General features: G+C 41.7%; 1 protein-coding gene across 2 annotated transcripts; it reads left to right on the forward strand.

Annotated features, from left to right (window-relative positions):
- Positions 1 to 464: 464 nt before the first annotated feature.
- Positions 465 to 27,816, forward strand: inppl1a (inositol polyphosphate phosphatase-like 1a). 2 transcript variants are annotated; one of them, XM_084351976.1, is made up of 28 exons: positions 465 to 952; positions 9,174 to 9,237; positions 9,851 to 9,998; positions 10,635 to 10,716; positions 13,323 to 13,469; positions 13,803 to 13,893; positions 14,708 to 14,797; positions 15,678 to 15,776; positions 17,504 to 17,654; positions 18,174 to 18,280; positions 18,713 to 18,815; positions 18,976 to 19,172; positions 19,416 to 19,533; positions 19,986 to 20,082; positions 20,227 to 20,365; positions 20,464 to 20,563; positions 21,195 to 21,283; positions 21,385 to 21,466; positions 21,575 to 21,664; positions 22,154 to 22,267; positions 22,584 to 22,760; positions 22,862 to 23,017; positions 23,159 to 23,243; positions 23,586 to 23,672; positions 23,819 to 23,969; positions 24,207 to 24,584; positions 24,919 to 25,052; positions 25,367 to 27,816. In XM_084351976.1, the coding sequence occupies exons 1-28, from the start codon at positions 777 to 779 to the stop codon at positions 25,479 to 25,481; spliced, it is 3,567 nt and encodes a 1,188-aa protein (XP_084208102.1). In that variant the 5' UTR covers positions 465 to 776; the 3' UTR covers positions 25,482 to 27,816. The 2 variants fall into 2 exon arrangements, with proteins under 2 accessions (XP_084208102.1, XP_084208101.1); XM_084351975.1 differs by having other exon boundaries at positions 23,819 to 24,584.

Below are 27,816 nucleotides of genomic sequence, written 5' to 3' on the forward strand. Positions count from 1 at the left end.
CTGTGGGAGAGTCACTTAGTCAGATTTTACAGTGTAGTTAAAAATCAATAAAAATCCATCACGCATCCACTGAACCTGCAAAGTAACCATTAACTAAGGCTGTCAGAAAACTCTTTGAATAAAGTGGAGTAGAAGTTTGCAGTTGCATAAAATGAGAGTACCTCATTGTACAGTAGATGAGTAAATTAGTTACTTTCTACCACTAACCCTCTTCTCTAGTCCATTCCTATACATTTCTTTCTCTCCATCCACCCCAGTGTGTCTTTATCCCTCCATCCCTCCTTCCCAGACAACTCTATCAAGCTCGCTGGTGCCATACATAACAGGAAACGAACTGTGGGTGACGTCGCCTCTGCAATAAAGCGTCTCAATGTAAAGTCGTCGACCATTTATCTTATTTTGAAAATTCTAACAGGAAGTGCTTGGCATTGACACTATGCCGGATTTGACGCGACCCTGCTGCTGTTCCCCGGTCTCCAGTGAGGATTTACATACCCTGATTTCCGTGGGACTGGGAAGCGAAAGAGGAGGGCGGTGAGCCTTTCAGGAACTGAGGAAACAGCCCCAAGCAGCGTATTTTAACACATTTCCAACTTTTCGCCCGGTCGTCGGTCCTCTCTCTCCCCCTAAACTCCGTCGGAACAAGCGTTGGCGGTACTTTTCTGCCTCTCAGCGGCTCTCACTGGATCATTTCTCCGGTGTGGAGGAGGGCTGGGAGGGTTGTAGGAGAAGTCTGGAAGCAGTTCGAGTTGAACCCGGTTTGAAGGGCTGTGGCCATGGCCGGGGGAGGCGGTGGTGGGATTTCTCCGCTGGGGCCCGCACCGCCGATGTGGTATCACCGGGACCTGAGTCGAGCGGCGGCCGAGGAGCTGCTGGCCCGGGCCGGGAGGGACGGCAGCTTCCTGGTGCGGGACAGTGAAAGTGTCAACGGGGCTTACGCTTTGTGTGTGCTGTAAGTACCTCGGAAAAGAGAAGTCTGTGTGAGCTGTGTACCTGTGTGTGAGGCCTGCTTTTGCTTTATCTACTTTTAAAAGCGAACATTTTAGTTTAAAGGGTGTTTTCGCAGCTGGCTCTACCTTCAGGGAGTCTTAAGTTGTGGGTTAAAGTCACAGCTAGTCTGTTGTTGCTACACAAGCTTAGCTAAGTTGTACATAAACTTTCCAGCAGCAGCAGCAGCAATTTGCAGTTGTATGGGATAAAATTATAGTTGAAGCCGACGTAAGCCAGTGTTAACCAAGGTTTCACCCATTTGTTTACTTTCTCCTGGAAGTCAGTGAGTGGGAGAGAGACTGTCTGTCTGCCCAGCAGTGAGACTCCAGCATGGCACACACGACTTTAGGGCTGTCCCTGTCTGTCTTGTGTGTCTGATGTGGTCGCCTGCAGCGCCGTTTTCACAGGGAACTGAAACTTGTATGGTGCTGGAGGTTAATATAAGCATCTATGGGATGGTGGAGGCCTTGCTGATGTTTTAATTTGAAGCTCATATCAGATCAGTGCAGTGGTGACGCAGCTGGAGTCACACATACTAGCTTTTTCAAAATGTCAATCTTAAAATGCCAATGCACTGTAGATCTTTTTGGGTTAAGTGGGCCTGGCATCCTCTTTGCGAAAAGAGGTGATGAAACCCCCACCCTCACTTACACATGGCAGATTTTGCCACCAACCAGCACCATGTTCACCTGACGCTTCAATCCACACACAGACAGACAGTACTTCCAGTGTTGTGTGCACTTGGCCATGACTCAGGCAAGTCAACCGAACCGTGGAAAATGGTGTTAAACTTACAAATGACCAAGATGACTCACACGCCCCCTTAGTGCCCACATGCAATGTTAAACAGATGCATAGGCTACTGATTGTGCAGATGCAGGGAAAAAAAGGCCCATGTGACACAATACTCTGACATTGACTCGACCTACATCCCCTATCTGATAGTTTACCCCATGCTAAGTTCACTGTGTGTACGTCTGTGTGTGTATACAGTCAGACAGGCTCACTCTCATGTAAACACATTACTTCTCCTGGCATATAAGAACCAAGGAGGAAGAGGTGCAATCTATTTTGGCTGCTGGCCGGCTAAAAAACTACCAAGATCAAACAGATTCATGAAAACTGGTGGCAGTTCTTCTTTCTTCCTTTGCTGGATGCACTAGTAATTCAGTAGGTCACTCTATGACCAACAACATTCCTCACATCCATGCATCATCCGTTTCCGGATTTTTTCTTCCCGCCTCCACCTCTCCCTTCCTCTCCCCTTTCACCTTTCACATCATAGACTTTGTTTCATCTCAGAAAGTTTCCTTCATGATGCCTAAAGCTTGTTCTGGTCAGGCTTCAGCCAAACTGTGATTTCTAATGATTTTGCAATGTTGCCGCTTTTTACCAAGAGGTTTTGCCCCCCATACATTTTGTAATTACCTTGTTGCTGTCATGGAGCAGAACTATGGCACTAACATGGACTGAAGCCGCTATAATCTTAAAGTAGTAATCTTTCCTCTTATTATTCCCGTTATTTTGTGTAACTCTGGTTTTTATGTTGATTTAAAAAGATGTGCCACATACTGGGATAGATAAACAAATTATGTAACTGGATCTTATTGTTATTATTCAAAATTACATTTTTGCAATATGTATCATTTATTGTAATATACAAAGAAGTTGAAACATTTGCTTTATTTAACCATATACAGTATATAGGGTTGCAGCGGTATATACCGGTTTTGAGGTATATCGTGGTATGATGAACATTTATGGTTATCATACCATGTACATTTGCTTATCTAAGGTATTGAATTCTACTGTATTAATGTTATTAAAAGATATATTTTATAAGTTTGTATCAACTTTTATGTCTGTCAGGACATAATATTTTGTGAAATTATAATAAAGCATTTGTTAAATTAAAAAAACAAACCCTTCTGTTCTCTCTGAAGGGCCATGTAACTGATACTAATAATTATTTTATTGATAATACCTATGGAAGCCCTAAAGGGCCATGCATCCATACATTTTATTTCCTCCGTTTTCCCGTGATAACGAGTTAATTTCATTAGTTTTCTCGAGATCTCAAGTTATTATCTTGAAATAACAACTGCTGTTTTCCCGAGATAATGGGATAATTTTCTCGAGATCTCGAGATAACGAAACTTTGTTTTCCCGAGATAACAATATAATTAATTCGAGACCTCGAGATAATGACTGTGATATGATAGGCCTGAGATTTCCATCACACACAAGTGGCATGGCATGTCAGTTGGTCTCTCAGTCATCATCCGGTATCCATGGAGATGCCCGGGACCTCGTAGCTGGTCAGCTATTTAGTTAACGACAACATCAGGCACACTTAGATTGCGCCGTCGATTTAGCTGAAGCCTTGCTAACCGTCTTTTTACGATTACACACACTAATGTGTATATTCTCTGTAGTAGCAAGGCATAATGCTATTTCAGCCTGTGTCAGGCCTTGATTGAAAAGATATGTGACACGGTGATCGATATGCTCCTGCTCCTCTGACATTGCTACACTGAATGATGTTTCCTGCAATGATTTAATATACTACACTATCGTTTTGTTGCCTTAAAATAAGGAGACACATCTGTGGATGGGTGAAATAAAAGGGTTTTCAGTGTACTGTACGTTGCGCCATTTGCCGTGTTCAATTTTCAGTGTCAGTGGTGAATGTAATGGAAAATGTATCATTCAACCCTTTTGAAACCCTCTTAGGGACAGACAGTTTTGTCTGTCAAAGTTGACGATTATCATACTATCTACATTTGCTTATCCTCAGTATTGAATTCTACTATAATATTATTAATGAAATGATGCTATCTACTTGTCCTTTTTAAAAGTTATCATTGACTTCAAGTAAGATTTAAAAATATCTACAAAGCTTTTAAACATCACATGTCAAGATGTCTAGTACATGATTATATATCACAGTTCACAGTATGAAACATTTGACATTACGATGTAAGCAGTAAATGTCAAAGTATACCCAGTCACATGTCATGTTGTTAGGTCAGTATGACAGGAACGATATCTTAAAGAACAGGGTTCTCCAGTATTTCCCAACAGCCCTTGAAGCCGCGTAGAGGAAAAGATGATATGGGTAAAGTAATCTCATTCCTGAGAGCTTGTGCTAATGTTGCTGCGTTTAAAAAAAAATGCATTTCCAGGAAGTAAAATCTGAATCACTAGAAGTGTGAGTAGATTCCAGTCTGCTGAATGACACACTGTTTTTAGTCATAGCAGCAGTGTGGCACACCGGAGGCTCAGGGTTGATGTCTACACCAGATCTTATTGATATTAGGTATCCTTTGTCTCATATGCTTTAACTTTCTGAACTGGTAACTAAAGCAAACAAAGCAAAACTAGCTAGTTACAAGCTTCTACTAGTGTACTACTAAATAAACAAGCTGTATCAGATACAGTACATTCTTCAAGCTGAAGTAATCATTGTATTTTAACTTATTTGAAGGTTTTGATTAATTTTAGCAGTGTTTTTTTTCTACAATAGAGGGCAAAGCACCCAAGTTTACTGTCTTAACCTGAATCACTTGGTGAATGCAGTCATGTAGAAATGTTTTGTCTTTTACCTGACCATTGCTACTAGTCATGGCCTCTTGTTGAGCTTGCCCTAGTGACTTGTGCACACAGACATGTGTACTTCCTTTTGAGGGCTTTGGATGCTGCGGTGTGTTCAGGACGTGTTTCCATTCTGCTGATGTCTGAGAATAGACAGAAGGAAGAGTGTTTGTGTGGGGGACTTTACAGAAGCTGTAGCAGTCAGGGACTGACTCCAGGGCCAGTTTGGGTTTAGGCCTTCGCCTTTCACTTCCTCCTAGTCTACATTTCAGTCTGCAGAATTTTTGTTTGTGTGTCTGCATGCAAGTTTGGGGCTAACACACTTTGACCAGTGTATCATTTAGCAATGAGAAGATCGACAAATATAGCTGATCAGTTGATATTTTGTGTGCATCAGTTGGTGCAAGTATCTTGAAGTATATATATGTTGTGCTACAGCTTTGCCACAGTGTTTTTTAATGTTGTATGTTCAATAAGCGTGTGATTACCCATCAATGTGACAACTACAGAGATAATTAATTGTTTACTATTTCCTGTCAGGGAGATATTCTTCAGTTTCAGTGGAGCACGTCTAAACATGTTGGGGGTTCAGGCATAGTTCTGTGTTTCTTTGTGTGTGAAAACCTGCATGTGACTGAAAACATTCCTCACCAGGTTTTTACAGCTACAGTCTCTTCCTTGCATTGTTTTTTGCAATTACATTTAAATGCTTGAAGGATTTGCAATGGTGTGGAAACTTAAAGGATACGTTCACCCAGAAATGAAAATTCAGTCATTATCATCTCACCCTCATGCTGATGGAAAGCTGGATAAAGTTTAATAGTCCACAAAACATTTCAGGAGCTTCACAGCAAAACTGCGTTGCACCATTCTCCAAAACAATTGAAGTAGATGGGGACCTGTTTTGAAATGTAAAAAAAACAACAGAAAAAAACCCTAAGAGGGTTCCATACAGCTCGTCCAGTGTAATCCAAGTCTCTGGAGATCCTAAATCGATTTAAGAAGCCATTATTTACACCCTTTTTAAAGCCAGAATCTTCACTAACAGCAGAACTAAAAGCGTTAGCATGCACCCTGTCTAAAGTGGTTGCATGAGCTCAACTGTATGTTGAGAATGGAAATAACGTCTTTTCAAATCAATTTGGGATCTTGAGGCTTCTGGAGACTAAGATTATGCTGTATGTAGCCATTTTATGGTTTCTTCAGGTTGTGTTTTTTTTTGACATTCCCCATCTACTTCAGTTTTCAACACTGTTTCGCTTTGAAGCTCCATTAATGTTTTGTGGACTACGAAACTTCTCCTAACTTTCCATCGTCATGGGGCTGAGTAGATAATGACTGAATTTTCATTTTTGATTGAACTTCACCTTTAATGTAGAAAATGTGAAGCCCTTGTTACATCCTTATGATAACAGTCATAAAGCTAACAACTCCCCATGAACCTCATCCCTGCTTCTCTTTACCTTGGTATTATTTCTGATAAAGATACGGTTAAAAAATAGGGAGTTGTTTCTTTTACCTGGATTAATCTCGTCAGTGTACTAAAATTCCCTTACATTTTTGTGCTTTTAGTATCTTGTGTGTCGTGCACAAGAATAAGATGACTGCGCCACCAGTAACATTTTGATTATGTAGAACATTTGAGATAATCATTATAGCCAGTCAGTGGAGTTTGTTGATGCTCAGACAGTTTACAGTGCTTGTTCACTGTCAATGCATGTACTCGACTGACCTGCTGCACTTGTAGGCAATGAAGAGTGGATGTGACAGAGGAAGAGGTGGTGACTCTCAAAGCCAACAGGACAGAGGGAGTCAATGTGGCAGTCATTACCCTCAACATAGGCTATTGTTGACAACACACACACACACACACACACACACACACACACACACACACACACACAATACACACTGTATGCTTTGGGGCTACATCTATCCCATAATAAACCTCTTGCCTTCTGTCTCCCTCCCCCTGTTATAACTTTGCTGCTACTGAAACAATAGTATTTACCCCACAGACCCGCAGAGAATCTCATCTGCTGCCAACAGGAAGGCAAAAACACACACACACACACAAACACACACTCCTGTACACTGCAGTAACTCCTCTGTATGGATTCTGTGTCTCTGGACCTACAATACACTGTGTTTCTAATGTGATGGGATTGAATGTGGAGATGGTTTCAGAGGCCAAATAGACAAAAACAGTTCATCACACTCACTGTGTTTACTGCTGCACATTGAAAGGCAGGTGTGAATATTTAGCAAGTTTATACTCTTAGTGTAACCCACAGCTGGAGACATGATATATGGAACTATTATTGGCAACATTCTGATAAATGTGCTGTGTAAATCAATTACAAAAGGGGAACTTCTGTTCTCAGTGTCCTCGTGGTTTATCTGGCCAAGTCCCATATTTCTAACTCTGACACTTTGGATCTACATCTGTACCAGGACCTTAGTTGCATTTCTTTCCCTGCCTCCTCTGTGTGATGTCAAATAAAGGCAAGAATGCCAAAATAAGAAATATTTTTTTGTATCAGAGGTTGAGAAATACATTTTTTAGTGAACGTTGACAATTCTGTCAAGCTTCTCAGAAAACCCCTTTTAGGAGGTATTTTCAAACAATGCCGTAGGTTTTGGAAAACAGTTTAAATGGTCTTAATGGGTTAAATCTGCGTTCTTTGTCATAGCCAGCAGAGGACGACTAAACTGGTCTCAAAAAGAAGTCTGATTGTATGTAATCTTATAAGACTTGATTTGCTAGCTCAGTAAACAGTTTCCTAACAAGTTTATGGTCTCAATTGCTAGTTTCAAGTCTTCCTCTACACAGCAGGATGTTTATTTGGTAAATTATGGTCCCATTTGGAGAAAAATAGATGATAAAGCAGGGCTACCTTGTGATTGACAAGTTGCTACCACGTCCTCCTCCACCCTTTCATCCAAATATGTTCACTTCTGGCTCGAAAAAAGCCAACATGGCTACGGCCATAATGCTTAACTCGAGGCTTCAAAATGATAGTCCACGAACCAACGGGTGACGTCACAGTTGGTTAACACTTTTGTCTGACCCATGATGAGCTCTTGTCAGGATTAAGGTCATGAAGCCAGGTGTGATGACCTGCTTTAACCATTAAAGAGACCTGTGACCTATATCTACATGTTTTGATGTGAAAATGATTCACACTTACCAAAAGTCTTGGAATTGGTCCAGCAGATTGCTCAGCTGGCTGTCTTCTACTGGAATGAGCTCCAGAAAGGATCTTATTATTTTAAAAAAAGGTCTAGCCTTGTAGGAACTGTTTCCGTTATGATGTCAGACACTTAGAATAACAACTTCAGCTTGTCAGTGGCAAAAACAAGCACTTTTAGTGGATTATGATGTCATTCCAACAAAATATAAAAATATATAACAAATATAGGGGCAGGTGTAAAAATACTCGAATTCCCCTTTAAGACAGAAAACAAATGCAGGTTTAGTCCATGTTACTGTGTCAGTCTGACAGGGGCATGAGTAACATCACCAGTTAAAAAGTTTAAATGTGTCACTTATGCTCAACAGAAACTTTTATATCTTCCTATGAAGTTAATTCAGTCCATCTGTTATTTGGGATGAAAAGAAATAATCCTCTTGCAGTTTGTTGTTAAAAACCCTTATATTTTAATCCAGTCCATGTTTTGGTTCCTGTTGGACACTGACCTGGAAAGACCGGACAAACAGCTGAGCGGACAGGGCAGGATGAATTCCCGACATGGATTTATCCCTCCCTCAGTTTGTACAGTGTACACACACATGCATACTGTAAATAACCACAGCATAAGCAGAAGTAAAAGCGTGAAGTATTTTTCATAGGCTACAATGCTCTAACACCCACGCTTCTAAAAAGACGCACGGTCATGACACACAAACACAGCACACACACCAACAGACATAAACCACAGCATTTGCTTGGCAAATTGAACCTTTCGTTTCCGGTCCACTGAGCAGACATGAAAATCATTCAGCTCCAGCTTGTGGCTGCAGGCATGTAGTCATGGCAGTGCAATCACAATGTCAGAGCATTGATCTGCGATTGGCTGATACAAAATAAAAGCTTGTGGTTCAATCAGAAATGCTATTCAGACTCTGGAGTTTGATACACAGCTGTTGACCTGAAGAAATACCAGACTGGATCATTTTCTTTTGATTTGTAATCTTACAAATGATGGTGCTTTTATGTTGTTTCTCTACTCAATGCTATCACTGTGACTTCACAATGTATAAACAGCAGGTTCAGGTCTGTTCTGCTCTACTGTATCATGCTACTGTAAGGATAAAGCCCGCTCACAACTGTGACAGACAGCAACAGGTTGAAGCTCTCTCCAGCGTCTAAATCCCCCTTGCTCTCATACATACACACACACACACACCCCTGTCCACTGAGGTCAAATACAAGAGTGTGACTGTGAAGTGTTATTTTTTGTTGAACAATAGCCTAAAAGCTGTTTCTTCTTCTTCTCTCCCTCTTTTTCACGCCATTTTCTCCACCTCTCTTTCTCTTTGGTGTTATTCTTTCCTCTCCTCTCTCTGTTTCTTTCTTCCTCTGCAGGTTTCAGAAGCATGTCCACACATACAGAATCCTCCCAGATGATGAAGGATTTCTGGCTGTTCAGGTACAGAGAGGAGACACACACTCTCACCCATACACCCACACACTCCACGGAGGTTAAAAGTGTGTGCATGTGTGCAGCAAAAACTGTATTTGCTTCAGTAGCAGCTGGCAGGCAGAGATGCTTTTGTTGGCTCTGAGCTCACTCTCTCGCACACACACCGACACACACCAACAGCAGCCTCTTTGTGCCCAACAGCTGTGAAGTCCCCACTACACACACACGCTCTGTCTCTCATACACATACACCCCCGACATCATGGTGCTTCAGACTATCGTGTGGCCACATCACAGACATCTGTGTCCCTGCTGTGTGATTTTTGGGGTCTTAACTGTGACATTGAAGAGAGGCTATAAGTCTAATTTGGCTTCCTGGAGCTGAGTATGTTTGACAGCAATGTTTACCAAAACAGTTCTTCCTGGTTTGAATTATATTTAGACTACCGTGTCATATTTGCTTACACAACATTAAATGTGGAACAATAGAGGCCACCAGAGATTTCACTAAGATGTACTTGTAGCCAACAAATTGTTATGTTCATACCATGTAGAAAATAACTTTCCTTCTCTCCTTGCATCTCTTCCTCCTTGATTGTCCTCCTCTCTCTTCCTCTCAGACATCCCAGGGCGTGCAGCCAAAGCGGTTTAAGACGTTACCAGAGTTGGTGTCGTTGTACCTGCAGCCCAGCCAGGGTCTGGTCACCACTCTGCTTTACACTGTGGACAGAGAGGAAACAGCCATCAGTGATGACAGAGACTACTCAGGTAGCTCTAGAGCTTATACAGGCGTGATAGAGAGGCAAAGTCGTGCTCCTTCTGGTGGACTACGATGATCTCAGAAAAGATATGTATGGCGAGAGATAAATAATGTTTTGATACAGTTGGAATTGTGCCATGAATTACACATATGATGTTTATCAATTTAAAATATAGATTTTTTCAATTTGAGCAAGTCAGTTGTTTGTCATAAGAAAGACACCCAACAGCCATATAAGTGATGTTGTGTCATTTTATGCTCACCAAAACCCATAACCGAAACCTCATACAGCCGGTCCAGTATATTAGCGAGCTCACAGAAATTACTGTCAATATGGCCAGACTTTTTGAGCCCGTGAGGTGACGGCCATGTTGGTTTTCGTGACGAATATTGAGCAAGACGATGTAGTCCACTGAGCAGTTTCACACAAAACTAAATGATACTTTATAAACATCATATGTGTAGTTCATGACACAATTCATACAAGAAAAAACATTTATTTGACTCTCACCGTTGACTACTGTACAAAGTTTTTCAGAAATCCCAGTGTGGCACACCAGAAGGGGTGGGACTTCTCTCTACTGCGTACTCTGTGTTTGTCGCCTTTTTGTCACATGTTAACTCTTCTTATCTATGATTGGTAGATGGGGAGGATGAGAAGCCACCCCTCCCCCCGCGCTCTGCCTCCACCTCCACTCCCCCTGGACCAGACACACCCACAGAGAGGTACAAAGTCTATATTAGGATTCATTTTATTGTGTCCAGTGTGCAATAATAATATGTGAGCGCTGAGAAATCACAGATGACCTGCAGCAATTCTTAACCAACATATTAACCATGCTCATGCTGAAAACACACACAAGCAAACCACAGCAACACACACACACACACACACACAGGAAGGATGTTGCCTCAATGTGAATGCAATGATGTCAGCTCTGGTCACAAAAATAGTGAGCTGAGGTATCATTAGCCCCATTCACACTGCCCTTTCTTGTGGGAATCATGCGCCGATACTCCGCCTCGCTGTCTATGTGAAAGTTACAGATGTGGAGAGGGGGGACAGTTTCTCTGTGGCTCTAATCCACCTCTAGAGTAGTATCAGAGCTGCAGAGGAGGTGAGCCGCCATCTGTGTGAATGGAAAAGCCGGAGGCGAGTGTGTCGGTCTGATGGTGTTCACAGTCTGACAGCTAAACAGATCCTTCGTTAAAGGACCAAACAACAGTAATGTGGTAACTGGTAGTGTCTTTGGCAACTTTTATGTGGAGAAAATTACTGCATCCACACGTGGAAAAAGCCTCTGTCATCCTGTCTGTTCTACCGACTCTTTGTCACATTTTTGCCCGAAAAACAGCATCTGTCCCCGGCAGCAGAGGCAGGCGGCTCCCGCAGTTGAATGGCTGTGATTATGTGACACAATTTAGAGCAAAAAACTTTAACTCACTGTGTCTTTGTCACCTTCCACTATTGTGTTGTTGTAGTTACTGTCTCTGGCAACTTGTGTTGACAGAGACTTCAGTGAACTATCCCCCAGAAAACAGCATCCCCCCTGCGAGTGAGAGAGTCAGACACCGTCCTGTATTTACTGATGGCGATTATGTTATTATGTATTTTTGAGCAAAAAACGTAACTTTGTCACTTTCCACAATGCATGGTGGGTCAGGATCTCAATCACAACACATTACAACTCCATCCATATGATTTAGAAACTGTCAACTGATACATTAACAGGTGCAAACCGGAGAAAAATGTAAACGAAAAAACACACGGATGACAACGTCATGTGTACCGTCACGCCTCTTTTGGTTCAGCAGTGCCAGTGTGCTGTATGAAATGACACTGGAGCGGCTTTGAGCTGCTATGGTTCAGTGTGAACAAAATAAGGCGGAGTAAAGGTGAACCCTTCGTTGCAGCTATAATGCGTCTCTGTGTGAAAAGGGCTGTTGATTATAAGAGCAAACAAACACGTACACACACTCACATTTATTGTTTCTGTCATATCTACAGTAAACAATGCAACGTATTTATGTCAAACACAAACTTGCATGTTTATTAGCAGACACACACACACACACACACACACACACACACACACACACACACACACACACACACACACACTAATATCCTCTGCTCTCCCTGTGAGCCCTCCTCTCTCTGCATAATGAGGGAAAGCCACATCCTGTTGAAAGCCACATCGGACACAGATGATGCAAGGCTTTGATGAAGTGGGGGGTATAGTTTGTCTGTGCACGCACATGTGTGTGTGGGCTGCTCATATCTTTGCATATTAATGAACAAAGGTCAGACTGTAGTGAAATGAGTTAGGTGGCTGCATTTTTGTCAAAACATTTTTAATAAGATGTAACTAACTGACTAAAGGTAGAGTTTTGCCAGAAGAGATGAAAGAGGTAAACAAAATGAATGTGTTGCAGTAACCTTTGTCACAGTGTCAACTGTAGGCGAAATCAATAAAGCAGCATCCTCCTATCAGTCACTGTGGTCCTTGTTTGTCAAGTGATCATGGAAAAAAGTGTAGAATCAGCCATGGGTATCAGCCATGACACTTTGGTTTCATTAGATTCACAAGACATTACCTTTTCACTGCACCATTTTGCAGACTTTACATGTAAGAAATAATGCTTAGTGCAGGAAACTTAACTTTGAAGAACAAGTTACACCAAAAGGAGTTTTTTATATGGCCCCAATAAAAGTGCTGTATCGGCTGCGAGATAAACAAAAAACTGCAAACAGCTGAATTATCCGTCAGCTGCGTTTCTACACCACAAAGTAAAACCAAAAAAGGAAGCTGCTTTTCTTTCTTTACCTTTTTTTAATGTTTGTATCAGAAAGAAATGGTGTCGTGTTAAACATTACAAAACTCTTTGCAAGTTGTAGAAGAGTAGTTGTTGGCCAGTGTGTAGGGGGCTGGGGGCATCCTGCTGGCTCACATCGTTGAGTGACTGCGTGTGCTTTGAGGCTGGCAGGGTAGACGTAAGTCAGCTCTCTGTCTTAATAGGAAAGTGTGTGATTCCAAAAAATTCTGACTGTACGAATGCAGTGCTGTATCAGCTCAAACTTTAAATACTTACGTGTGAGAGAGGAAACAAGAATATAACAAACAATAAAACAACACATGACTGAGTCCTAAAGAGGTTTAGGCAGGACTTTAAATCTGAAATCATGGACAAATTAAAGATTATAGTATTACAATAATTCTGTTACTTGTAGTTTCTTTCTATTATAAAATGTATTCTCATGTTGTGGAATTAACTGCATTAAGTGAACATGGTTATAAATCGTAACTGGACTTTATTTGAATGTGTTTTAGTGCACCAGCAGCTAACGGCCTCAGCACCATCTCCCACGAGTACCTGAAGGGCAGCTACGCTCTGGACCTTGAAGCGGTCAAACAGGGAGCGTGCGCCCTGCCTCACCTCAACAAGACACTAGTGGCCTCCTGCAAACGCCTTAATGGGTAAGAAGGACGCAGCATCTCACCTGTCGAGGCACATATCCAGCAGAAGGATTTAGAGCTAACAGAGCTGCCTGCGTCCTCACCTCATCTCTTGTTTTGGTAACATGTTTCACATTGAATCACCGACAATAAATAAACTTGAATTAAAAACATGCTTGAATTAGACATTTTCACAAAAATAACAGAATCACATGATTATTAACCATCTGTTGTTCAATGTGTAGCCCCTAAATGTGTAGTTTTTCTTAAAAAAGTTCAAATGAAGAGACCTAAGAAGGATTTTTAAGCTTTGAGATAATGAAGTTGTGGATCTGTCTTTGTTTCCCCAAACAGGGAGGTGGATAAAGTTCTCTCTGGTCTGGAGATCTTGTCTAAAGTCTTTGATCAGCAGAGTGCTTTCATGGTCTCCAAGATGATCCAACAGGTAAACATCTTTGCTTCTTTGTATGTGCGTGTGTATCAGCTTAGTTAGAGTGGAAGCGATGGAGGCATTCCTGTCTTCCCATTGGTAGCAAAAAGTTTTAACTTTAACTCCTTTAGTCTATTTGTTGTCAGATTTGACAGCTCATCACTTCTAGTATTGCTCACTTTGAAAGTTATGTTTGTCACATGAGGATATTAAATCAGCTTCACGGATGATGGAATATGTGACATAATGTCTAATGTCATCAGTTTGGTGTTCGCCTTGTGTACAGAGCAGCCAATCAGAATATGTGAAAGAGATTCAATAACAAGTTCATGAAAAAACAGGAAGAGAGACTTTTTGGAAAGGAGCCTTAATGGCTTTAACACATAGTGGAAACTATAGACGCATGCACATAGACTAGTCACATGAGGCGGTCACATACAAACCCAAACACACACACATACACACACTCACAAAAAGAAAGGTTTTTTTTCTCTCCAGGGTCTTCTTAGGACAGCTGAATTGGACTCAGTCACACTACAGTCATACACATGCTGTTCTTGTATCACAAGGAAACACTCACACAGAGTAGTTTGTGTCTGTCTGTGTAGTAAGCTGAATGTGCATGTGCCTTATTGGTGAAGTTCTTACAACAGTTAGGCCATGATATGTCACACACTTGATGATATTTACGTGAGATGTTTATGAGCAGACCATAAAACATTAAATCACTTTCTTTCTATCTTACTTGCTTCCTGTTTTTTTGTTTTTGTTTTTTTTTTAATGGCGCAGCTCACACAGGTTTTAATTGTCTGTTTATTTTCTCCATCAGTCAGTGAATCAGGGTGGAGACCAGGAGTTGGAGAACCTTGTGACCAAGCTGGCAATTCTCAAAGACCTGCTGTCCTCCATAGAGAAGAAGGTACAGGCATATATTCAGTCATGTGTAGGCACGCACCCTCACACATGATCACTCCTGCTCCCTCTCCAAGTCACACACACACACAGACAGCTGCTGGTCAGAGGTGGTTAGTTTAGATAACCCTCCCCATATGATGGATCATCTGTCCAGAGGCCCTGCTGGCTGCATGCGTAGCCCAGCATGAAGAGTCGAGGCTGGTGTGTGTGTGTTTGATGAAGTGAGAAAGAGAGACCCTTTTCTCTTTGCTGCCTTGACACACAACATACGGTAAAAGAAGGAATGGGGGTGGATTTTGTGACAATTTTGAACAGAGCAGCCATTTTTCCAGCTGTAGAGACAAGCAGTTAAATAACATTTGCATAAGCTGCAATATTGTGAGAGGGGGAGTGTCATGTAGGTCACAACAGGGAAGTATTTAGAGCTGAGAGTAGCCATACCTAACATTATTGTTCCAGCACAGTTAACCCCCTCCATTAGGCTTTTTGCTTTTATCCCTAATTTGCAAGTACAGTCTGACCACCTCTGCCATGTTAACAAGTCAAACCATTTCTACTCGGACATCATTTTTTAAGGAGGGGCTTTAGCTGCCTGGGAAGGAAATGGCCTCCGTGTCATCAAGCTGCATGTCTTAACTCATGTGATGTCATAGGCTCCACCTTCTCTGCTCCTGTTGGATCAATTCCAGAAAAATGGGGAACCGTTTCCTTGTTGACACCGACACTGAAGCTGAAAATAATACATTTTATCTGTTTGTGTGTGTGTGTGTGTGTGTGTGTGTGTGTGTGTCTCTCTATCTGAGGGTGTGTGTGTGTGTGTTTGTGTTTTGCTACTTCTCTCTCCATCTTCCTTTTTCATTGTTTTTCTCTCTTTGTCCCCTCAGGCTCTGAAAGCTCTCCAGGACATGAGTTTATCCTCTCCATGCTCCCCTCCACCTCTCTCCATGCGTCATAGTAAAGCCATCCCTGTGCAGGCCTTTGAGGTATGTATCTACATCCCCCCACATGCACACAAACTCACATTTTATTTGTGGTTGTCACTCTGCAAGGGGATGTGAGGTCGGTACTAAGGAGTTAGTGATGATATCATCTGTTCCTAGCTTGTGGTCTTTACAGGAAGTGCATCAAATTAAACTAATCAGGAAAGAGAAACATGAGAAATATGTGCATTTAAGCAATTATCAGAGTGCACACATACAGTCACATGTAAGACACTAGCTTGTCTCAAAGGCAAAATCTAGCTCTACTATATAATACATTTTAGGTATGCATTAAGGCTATATGATATTGGGGAAAAACCTCACACTGCTATGTTTTGGTTTTCTGCCATCTATTTGGCAATTAGAAAAAATAAAATTAATTTTCCCCAGATAACTTAAGTAGCTCAGTAGAGGCTAGGCACATGATTTCACAGTAGGCAAAAGTCATCATAGTTACAACCACTGAGTAGCGGAAAGACACACAGTGCCAACATTGTTAATGTTTAGCGAGTCCTGCAAGTTTAATCATTCAGCTAATCTTCAGCTAAAAAAGTCTTATAATAATAAGACTTGTAATCAGATCTTAAGATTTTCATTCTTCCTTTTTTATGACAGGAATAGTGTTGATGTTGCAGAATGTCCAGATTCGATTCATGAAATGCTACGATGCTGGTTTCGTTTCACAGAAGACAAGCTGAACTTGAGTTACAGTTAAAACAGGCTGTGAGGTCATATGTTTGTCACCACACTGCAGGAGGTTTGTCAGCAGATGTAGGACTAAAGAATGTTGTAATGAAATGCACTTCCTGTTGCATCATCAGTGGCTTTTTCATGGTATATGTTATGAATCACGTTTGGTATCAGATTGACGCATACAATGAGTATCTTATACATTGTGTATTACAGAAATTTTGACTAGTCCTCGTAAGATTAGAGTTGTTTTATTTTGAAAGTGTCCTGACAACAGAACTTATAGACATAGGAAGGAAGCTGTGTTGAGTGGGAGCGAAAAAAAAGGAAAAGAAATCAGTATTTGAAGGTGAGAGATTCAGAGTAGGGAGAAAGAGGTTAATTGAGGGATTATAATCACTGGTAACATGTTGGGAAAAATGTGAGACAGAGAAGGAAGAAGAGGTGAACGATTTGAAACATTAGCCAAGTCTGCATCCTCTGTGGCGACCTCCTTTCAGCAGCTTCCTGTTGCACAGGAACAGAAAATGTTGTTATGATGAGGAGATGGGTTTAAGATGTGGCACCTGAATCGCCCACTGATACATGAACAGACTCTGTTGAGGTCTTATATGATATATAACTCACAGTCAGAACACATTTCTGTTTTCTGGTTCACATTTTTCATCTGAGAAATAATGAGTTGTATGTCTCTGATAGCAAGCCCTTTGGATTCAAGTACAAAGGTCTCAACCTCTCAGTGATCTTTCAGAATACTCCTTAAGTATATGATTAACAGAAATTTGTGAACTGACTGTATATATTTGTTTTCGATTTCACACTCTCTTAATGTCATAGAAGCAGCAAGTTTGCTTTGTATGTGATAGAAAAAACATGGAGAGAGTGCTGACAAGCCCACTACTTTCACTTTGGAGACCCCTGGTGGTGTCAAGAGTTGATATGATTTGAAAAGACACGTAATTGTTTGTAAATGCACAACAAGCAACCCCAGTTTCTGTGTGTTTGTTCGTTCAATCCCCTCCTCCTCTGCGCCGCTGCAGGTAAAGCTGGATGTTTACCTGACAGAGCTGACAAAGATAGGAAAGAGTCAGAAGTACACTCTGTCTGTTGATGTGGAGGGAGGACGACTGGTTGTGATGAAGAAGGTGAAGGACAGCCAAGAGGACTGGACGACCTTCACACATGACAAAAGTGAGGATTACTCAAACACTCCATACATAATAAAACATGGTGTCTTCTGAACAGTGTGATGATTGATCAGTGTTTCCCCCGAGAACTTTTCGAACAGAATCTGTTGAACAGATATAGTGAGTCACTCAGATCGTCTTGTGACCAGTTTAGTTTGTAGATGGCAGCCTTAACAACAGCCACATTCATTAAATAATTGCCCTATTCTGTGATAAAGAGTGTCTTTACTGATGTTTTATGTTGAAAAATTATAATACTTTTTTGTGATGTTAATGGACGATTCTTGATGGTATTTGTTTTGAGACACAGGTGAGGTAAAGACATAAAAAACTGAAAGCGGATTTAAATCCACATATGTTTTTTTTCTCCTGTTTCCTTTTTTCATTGCTCTCCTTCTTTCTTTACCTTAAACCTTCTTCTCGCAATCTATTCCTTGACCTTGCTATCCCTCCCTGCCTTTGTCTGCCTCTCCCGCTCTCTGACCTTCTGTCTCCTGTCTGTCTGCCTATTTGTCTGTCTCAGTCCGTCAGCTGATAAAGTCTCAGCGGGTGCAGAATAAACTGGGCATTGTTTTTGAGAAGGAGAAGGACAAGAGCCAGAGGAAAGACTTCATCTTTGCTAGTGCCAAGGTTTGCACACACGCTCACACGCTGCCTCAAACATTCATTTGTGGATGTGAGAAAGCACATTTTTTCAGAAAGTCAATCATGCAAACACATATTCATATTCAAACTGACAAGGAAGTGCTCTCATCTTTCAACATTATTTGTTTATTCAAAATCAGACGAAGGACGATAACATGTCCAGGATTTGCCTGGTTTCATCTGAGACTCTTCCTAATTTGAATCTCAAATTATTTCTGTCTGTCCTTTTAGATATTATTTCTCTATTTAGAAAATGTGATAGAAAATAGTGAAGACAGTTGTCTGTAAATAAGAAATAAACTTACAGTCATTCAAATTGTTTAAGGTTTCGTGAAGGCACAGATACACACTGACTGTTGGTGCCCTTTTGTGGCGACCTCCACTCACTGTTGTGTGTGTTTGTTGTGTGTGTTTCAGAAGCGGGAGGCATTTTGCCAGCTGCTGCAGCTGATGAAGAACAAACATTCCAACCAAGACGAGCCAGACATGATCTCCATCTTCATAGGCACCTGGAATATGGGTAAGACGCCCACACACACATCATTTTTAGTGTCTTTAGATTTATGTTTCTTCAACATGAGCTGTTTTAATAGCAACACATATTGTTGTATCATAGTTATCATAAGCTGCATTGAATAGTAACAAACATCATAATTTTCCATTTTGGTCTTTGTCTGCAGGCTCAGTGCCTTCACCTAAGTCTGTGGCCTCATGGGTGTTGTGTCGCGGCCTCGGGAAGACCCTGGACGAGATGACCGTCACCATCCCTCACGATCTTTATGTATTTGGAAGCCAAGAAAACTCTGTGTGTGATCGGGAGTGGGTGGAGTCGCTACGTGCCATGCTGAAAGAACAGACAGAACTGGATTATAAACCGGTGAGGAAAACAGCCTGAAACAAAGATTATAATAACTAGAGATTTTAAATGAACAAAGCATTATGCTACATATCACAATCTTTGTTCACGTTATTCTTACTATCATTGAAGTCATGACAGAGAAGAAATATTCAAGATGACATGTTTGAGAAGGTTGAAAACTGGATATGAAAAAAGACAGGGCTTGTACAGCACAGAAATTAAAATGATAGGTTCCTCATTGTCTTTTGTTGTTGGTCGCAGATCGCAGTGCAGACTCTGTGGAACATAAAAATTGCTGTGTTGGTGAAACCCGAACATGAGAACCGGATCAGCCACGTGGGGATGTCCAGTGTCAAGACGGGCATTGCCAATACACTGGGTAACAATTGTACTTCAGTCTGTAATCTTCTGTCACATGCTAAACTTCCTGGTGAAATCAAGAGGAAAATATGCAAAATGAAATATCGGCACAAAAAACACCAAAGTTTTCTGTTAACAAAGGAGGAATTCAAGGGGTTATTATGATTTTATTAGTGCAACTCTTGCGGTTTGGACTCAAATTAAAAGTTAAACATCTGTTTTTTTGTCTGATCAGAACTCCATGATTCATGTAAGCTCTGTAAACTTTTAAAGCAACCTTGACGTTTAATTCCCAAACTTTATGAATAAGAGAATGACACTCGATTTAAATTTTTCCTAAACTTAAGATGGACAGGATCAAAATGTGTTAATGTTTTTTGCTCTTTCGCAATAAAGTAATGCGTCATTACGCAATTACTGCCAATTATTGTAATATTTTTTGTTTGTATGTCTGTTTTGATGGTTCCCTAGGTAACAAAGGAGCTGTGGGTGTGTCCTTCATGTTCAACGGGACGTCGTTTGGCTTTGTGAATTGTCACTTGACATCAGGGAATGAGAAGATTGCCAGGTACCTGCCACAATCCTACATCCTTGTTTTTTTCAGGTTTTACATTACATCCTACAGTACTTTGTGGGGACAGACACATTTTTTTTAAAAGACATCGTACACACTGCTCTTTCCTGTGACACATGTAACCTTTGACTCTTACAGGAGGAACCAGAACTACCTAGACATCCTACGCCTGCTGTCGCTAGGAGATAAACAGCTGAGCTCCTTCGACATCTCGCTGCGCTTTACACACCTCTTCTGGCTGGGAGACCTCAACTACAGGCTGGATATGGACATACAGGTGAAGCAGACGATACACACAGATTTGCACAGAGTGATGAATCACAGCAGACTTGGATGACGCCTTATTTTGTAATCCTGTCTCATTTGTGTCTGCAGGAGATTTTAAACTACATTAACAGGAAGGAGTTTGATCCTCTGCTGAAGGTGGACCAGCTCAACCTGGAGAGGGAGAAGAACAAAGTCTTTTTACGTTTCGGTCAGTATGCCTGTGTTTACACCAGACTGTTGTTTACCTCGATTACCTGTGCACAATGAAATAGATCCTCCTGAGGTGTTTGTAAGTAAAAGCAGGTTATGCTTCAATTGATAGTTAAAATATCTCAACATTAACAGAAGGTTACTTCACTTAAAATGACTCAAAGCATGTTTTGATGGCTACACAGGAAAAGTGGCAAATCAATCAGTTTATGTATTTATTTATTTTTGCATCACTGCAGAAAGATAAATGCTTGAAGACTCTAAAATGAGCCGAATTCAGTCTCTCACCCTTTTAGGAATTGTGAGAAACTGTGAGAGCTTTCTCTTGAGCTAATATCAGATGACATTGACTTTAAATACAGCCTGCTAACATGGAAAACTGCTCTCATCAGCCACGGTGTATCAGAAATACTGAAAATGTTTTAACAAGAGAGGGAAAAGGCAATCTGCCATGATGTATGTTCATGGTTTAATGCAACCAATCGGTCAACTTTTTCTGCTGACTTCTTTCTGGTGCTGTCTCAAATAAATGTCTCATTTAGATGTACTGAGATCATTAAATGCTTTACAGCTTAACACTTAACCAGCTACAAGCTCTCACATTTGAGTGAATCTCTGCTTGCTTGCAGCGGAGGAAGAGATCTCTTTCCCACCCACCTACCGGTATGAACGTGGCTCAAGGGACACGTATGTCTGGCAGAAGCAGAAGGCCACAGGGGTATATTGTTTATTTAACTCACATCAGAACATCACTTTATTTCCTCTTTTTGTGAGTCGACCTGATAATTCTGTGTATTTTTTCTTCTCTGTCCGTCACAGATGAGGACTAATGTTCCATCCTGGTGTGACAGGATCCTGTGGAAGTCGTACCCAGAAACACACATTGTCTGCAACTCCTATGGTGAGACATTTGTGCTTCACCTAGCATAAACCTCTACGTGTTGCTTATACTTCAATTAATGTGATTGATCAACAACTAGACTTAAATATATGCCGTTGTTTTTTTCAGGCTGTACAGATGATATAGTGACCAGCGATCATTCCCCTGTGTTTGCTACCTTCGAGGTGGGGGTGACCTCCCAGTTTGTCTCCAAGAAAGGTACAAATAGATTAACTTAAACTCTTCAGAAAATACTTCCTTTGTTCACTTTGTTTATTTTCCCTTCCTGCTCTGACTCGTGCTCCTTTCCTTCAGTTCTGGCTCTTTCTCAGGCTGCAGGTAGACCACATGATTTGACCATAATGGCTCATTTTCAAAATAGAGCAACTCTGCGCAGGATTCAAGAAACTTAATGATGACCTGTTTTTTTTTCCAACTCAAATCTGGACAGTTTGTGATGTACTCCTGTAGTCTGGTCAGTGACTCACAGCTGAACAGAAACCAGAAATAGAGTTGAGCTGAACAGAGAGGAATAAAAACATCAGCCTGTTACTCATTCTCTGTGTTCATTCATACTGCAAAATGTCACATTTACAAGTAAATTACCAACTCTGTTTCCGTCCTTTGTATGTGCTATTCATCGCCACCTACTCAGATATTATCTCTCTCTCTTTCCACCCGTCTCTGCCTCCACCTGTTTCTGTTTAGGTCTACCAAAGTCTTCAGAGCAGGCCTACATTGAGTTTGAGAGCATCGAGGCTATAGTGAAGACGGCGAGCAGAACCAAGTTCTTCATCGAATTCTACTCCACTTGTCTGGAAGGTGAGATCAACATCCACCAAAATCCACCAGGAGTTACAGCACAGACGTGGTGGATGTAATAAAACTGTATCTGTTTCTTCTTTTCGTATCTCTCTCCCTCCCTCCCAATCTCAGGCAGTCAGTATACCTTTAAGCTAGAATCCATTGTTGACCTGTGCTGCACGCCCACCTCCTGTCCACTCTGTACTTTTGAATGAATTGCAATAGAAACATCTCCCTCCTCTTCTTCCCTCCTCTCCTACCCCACCTCGTTCCCTTTGTCCTCCCTCCCGTCCACCCCGCCCTGCATTTGTATCTCTCTGTCTCTCATCTGCAGAGTTTAAGAAGAGTTATGAGAACGACAGTCAAAGCAGCGACAACGTCAACTTCCTGCGTGTGGGCTGGTCCAACAAGCAGCTAACGACGCTCAAACCTCTTCTCTCTGAGATCGAGTACCTGCAGGACCAACACCTGCTGCTAACAGTGAAATCCCTGGATGGATATGAGTCCTACGGTATAAAGAGAGTGTTTTGTGTTTTTGCCTTGGCCATCCATGCAAAGCTTTTACGCTTCTTTTAGTCTGACAAACAACTATGTGTGTGCTTTTCCTGCTAGGAGAGTGTGTGTTGGCTCTGAAGTCTATGATCGGTAGCACAGCACAGCAGTTCCACACCTACCTGTCCCACCGCGGCGAGGAGACAGGAAATATCAGGGGGTCCATGAGGGTCAGAGTCCCCTCTGAAAGGATGGGAACCAGGGAGAGACTCTATGGTAACTGCGGGGTGATACACAGACTGTATTTCTAACCAGAGAAGAGGGAGGATGTAGATGAAGCAGTTGAGACAAATTAAAGAATGGAAAGAAAAGATGTCAGTTGTCTCATGTCCAGCTGTTTTTATTGTTTTATTTCAGAGTGGATCAGTGTGGACAAGGATGACACAGGCGGACCTAAAGGGAAATCCACTTTGGTAACCAGAGTGGGACATGAATACGTCAAGTCAGTACAGTCAACTCTTTCAATTTATTCTTTCTCTTTCTCTATCTTTAAAAAATGTATTTCAACAGAAACACCATCATTATGTTGTAATGAAAAAGTTTTTGTATTGTCTATACTTGGTATTCTTCATTTTGTAATGTTGAAAGCTCCCAAATCTGTATTGGTCTGAAATGGTTATGAAGATGAAACCTCATACGGTTGAAGTGTTTTTTTGTTCCAGTGAAATTTTGGAGGCTTTATACTGTATTTTTACCTTTATTGCATCTTATATCCTTCGCCTCACGTCAGTCCCCTTTCTAAATTCTCTGTATTGTACCACTTGCCAACCTGTTCTCGATGCAGGCCGTCTGTGATTCGTAAACAGCTGGGAGAGCTGGGAAAGGTCAGCGAGGAGGGAGAAAGGAGCAGCAAGGAGGAAACAGCTGCAAGGTATGGACACACTCATGTACTGTGTACACACTGACCTTCAAATACACACGCACAAAATACAACCTGTCAGAAACGCTTTTGATGTGTTGATTTTTTTACACAATAAAACATCGACCATCTGCTCTGTTTTTGTTTGTCCTGTGAAGGCCCAAACAGGATGCACCAGACGGTGATCCATCCATCAGCAAGAACAGCTACAATAACCCCGCCTACTACATCCTGGAGGGCGTTCCCAACCAGTCAGCAGCTGCTCTCTCACCTGAGCTTCTCCCATCTCCTACCTCTGCAAACCCACAGGTAGCTAAAGCCCCTCTTCCCTCAGCTGGAGCTCGAACCAAACCCTCCTATCTAGGCCCAGGGCACTCTCACCCACGCAGACCCATGACTGGGCACCCAGTCCGTGCTATTAGTGAGGAGGGCTCCTCAGAGGACGATGCAGGTGTCTGTGTAACAGGAGTGCAGGGTGGTGGAACAACAGTTGGAAGCACACTGAATCGACCCCCTCCTGACTTCCCCCCTCCTCCTCTCCCTAAGGGAGCCCTGGAGATGGTTGCAGAGGCCCCCTTCCCCAAACCTCGCCCTCTTTACCCAGACTTAGCTGAGGTCAGGATCCCGGCAGCCAGTCCTGCCGCCCCGCTGGCTCTCGGAGAGGGTTTTAGAAGAGCAGGAGGAGGAGGAGGACAAGGACAAGGACCAGGACCAGGACCAGGGGCGTTGGACGACCAATCGTGTTCTGTGCTCCAGATGGCAAAGACGCTGAGCGAGAGTGAATTTCCTGGGCAGCCTCCACGCGCTCCTTCTGCACCACCGCCTCTCAGAGGGCAGCCAATGGGTTTAGGTCTGGACGCCTGTCGCACCTTCCCACCCAGAAACCCCATCACAGAGAGTATCGCAGAGGACATGCCTGAGGAGGTGAGCAGTTCAGTGGATCATGGAATAAAATGTAATGGGATTATTAATGCAGCTACAGGGAGTGAAGCTGTGTTGTTTTTTTATTGTTATGGCTTGTTTCCCTCTGGCCATTTTGGTTTTTGGGTTACGTTTTCTCACAAACACAGAAGTACTCTTCAACTTGAGCATGACCAGGCTACTTTTTACATCCTGTTCTGCATCTCTTATCTCATATATTTTATAAGTTTTAGTGCTTCCTTCTTGGGCTAAAGGGAAATGGAGCCCATCCCAAGCTAGCATATAGTTTCTTGTACTGAATTTTTAGTTGATACTGTTTTTTATCTTCCCTGTTCAGGCTCTTTGGGGCAGCAGTAGCTCATCTTTGTCTGTTGGGGAGTCTTCAGTGGGTGAGTGGCTGCAGAGACTGGGACTGGAGAGGTATGAGCAGGGTCTTCTACACAACGGCTGGGACGACCTGGAGTTCCTCAGGTACATACACTCAGACATGTTAATGTTCATGCTCTGGTGCATGCATTCACATGTTATACCTATTCTTGGGCTCCTTAAATCTTGCCCCTGACAATAACCCCCATATTATAATTAAAAACAAACTTAAACTAAAATTAAACTAATAAAAACTAAACTAAGATGACACATTTTCGAACAAAAATAACTAAATGGAAACATAAAGCCACTCTGGACGACTGAACAAAAAAGAAACAAAATAAAAATAAGCCTTAATGAAAAATACTAAACTATAGTAACCCAAAGATGTTTCTCAGATCTTGTATTGTTTTTTCCAGTGACATCACCGAGGAGGACCTGGAGGAGGCGGGGGTGCTCGACCCAGCCCACAAGCGAATCCTGCTGGAGAGCCTCAGGCAGCAGCAGCAGCAGCAGCAGCAGCAACAGAAATAAACTGTATTGAACTGGTCTATGACTGGTCCAAACTGGCCTGGTACCACACCAGGTCCCAAGAGGCCAAATCTCAGCTGAACTGAACTGAACTGAACTGAGCTGGAAACGTGCCAATTAATGCCAGACTGTGCCTTCTGAGAGAAATTGCACTCCATTTGTACTTTTCAAAAAAAACACTTGTTGAACCACCATCCTTTTCACATGTACTGTATGTGTGTCGGTGTAGAGGTGGCCTTATTTAATGAGAATCATTTCAGTCCTTAATGCGTCACTACATAACCCTCGGCTTTAGTGAGAAGATGCAGGACAGGATCGTTTTTCTGGTCAGACAGAATTGGAGATACAACTCATGTATGGAGCAGCTGTCAAGTGCGTTGTACCGTCAGTTCTGACCTGCAGCTTCAAGCTAGTGTTAAAGCTTGTTTTCCTTTTTTTGTCCTGAGAAACCTAAACTGAGGAGAACCAGAGTTATGATGCCTCAGAAATGGGAAATTGCAATTGATTAGAGCAAAATGAGAAGAAGGTTTTTTGTGGGGAACTGGAGCCTTGAAAACACACTTGCCTGTGTTTTTTTTTTTTTTACAACACTGTGTTCTTCTCCGAGTCTCAGGTTTTTCCCCACTAATAGTCTCATTTGGGAAAGTGTGTTGGAACTGTGAGAGAGCACTGGAGGGTGATGTCAGGCAGTGTAACTCCCTCGCTTCGGTGATGCAGGTTGAGAGGAAGTGGTGACAGCGCAACATTTCTCTAATTTGTTTTTTTACTTTTGTTATGATGTTTGGGCTACTGTTTTATTGTCACAGTGTCTCAGCATGTATTTATAGTTTTATGTTTGTTAATTTTTTTTATTGTTTTTTTTTTTTTTTTTTATAATAAAGGGAATATGGAGCAAACCAACCAAACCAGTCCTGCTAGAGCTAAAATGCATATTTCACCTTGCTACAACATCTGACTGAGAGCCCCTGGTGTGTGACTCAACAGTGACTGACTGTCCTTTGTTTTTCTGACACTTCCTGACACATGCAGAGTCTTGGTGCAGTCGCTATTTGGTTAACGGATCAAGAAAATGAAGTAGATAAAGCAATAAAACACGAGGCAATAAACACTGCACCAAAGTGAAATATCATTATGAAGTTTTTACCCTGTACATTTCAATTTAAGATCTTATTTTAGCAGCATGTGGCCTATGTTTGATGGGTCACATCTGTTGCTCATTTCATTTTAAATTGTGTATATGGAGCAGTGTTCAGGGAATTAGCTAACATAGCCAAATAGATTAGCTAATGGTTGTTCTACTGAAGATTTACCATCGTTACTGTCATTGTCTTGCAGAAACTATTTGTTCCTGTTACATATTATAGACATTTGTCTTATTCTGTTGATTTTATTTGGCAGACATGGCACTTCATAATATGTTAAAAACAGAAAAGTCAGGTTCATGCAGGACTCAGGACGGTGTGGGGGCTGTTGTTCTCTGAATTAACCAGCAGGTGGTGCTGCTACTCCATAAAACTCGTCAGTAGAGGCTGACTGTGGAAACTTTGTGGAAAATATGACACAACTAAGTCATGTTCAGTGAAACGTTATAGTTCTACTCGATGGTTTGTTTATATGTTGTTTAAGCTAAGCGTTGACTTACCCGTTAGTGTTCAGTCTGCCTGTATTTGTTCCTAATTTAAATCCTGCCTCCTCCTCTGCCTTTGAGACTGAAAGCCAGTTCATGGTTGTTGTAAGAGATGCTGACGTGGATTCATCTCGACAAAGCTGACACTCTTTCTTTAACACCAGACTGTTTCTCAGATTAAGCACACAATTTGCTTTTGCTACTAAAATATGATGTAAAATATTTTGCCATGTCAACAGCTCATCATGAGAAGGCCTCGAAAGTAGAAATGAATGTGCTGTTGCATAATTGGGACTGAATATGTTGAAATCTTTAAAGATGTGATTGTAGCAGCTTTATTTGTCATGTCTGAAAAAGATGCCCCCCCTCTTCTTCTCCTGATTGTCTTTGTGACGCAGCTCGAGCCTGTTTTTTCTCCTACGATGTGTCTAACATTTTAACAGCCAAACGATGTAGATGTGCCGTTCAGACGTGTTAAATCTAACGTCTTTTCAAGTTTTCTTGGCCTTCCAGTGTTTTTGGTATTGTGTGCGTGTGTGTGTTTGTATTTGCGTGCATGAGTGAAAAAGAGACTCTGCCATTGTTGTTTTCTCTGACACTCAATTGTATCCTGTTCATTCATGTAGTCTCCAGTTTAGATTATGTTAAGTTAATGTAAGATGTTCACCCATGTCATTTTTTTTCAATTAAAAATCTAATATCTTTTCCTGA

Source organism: Pagrus pagrus (assembly GCF_965226575.1).
Source record: "Pagrus pagrus genome assembly, chromosome: 4".
Lineage (NCBI taxonomy): Eukaryota > Metazoa > Chordata > Actinopteri > Spariformes > Sparidae > Pagrus > Pagrus pagrus.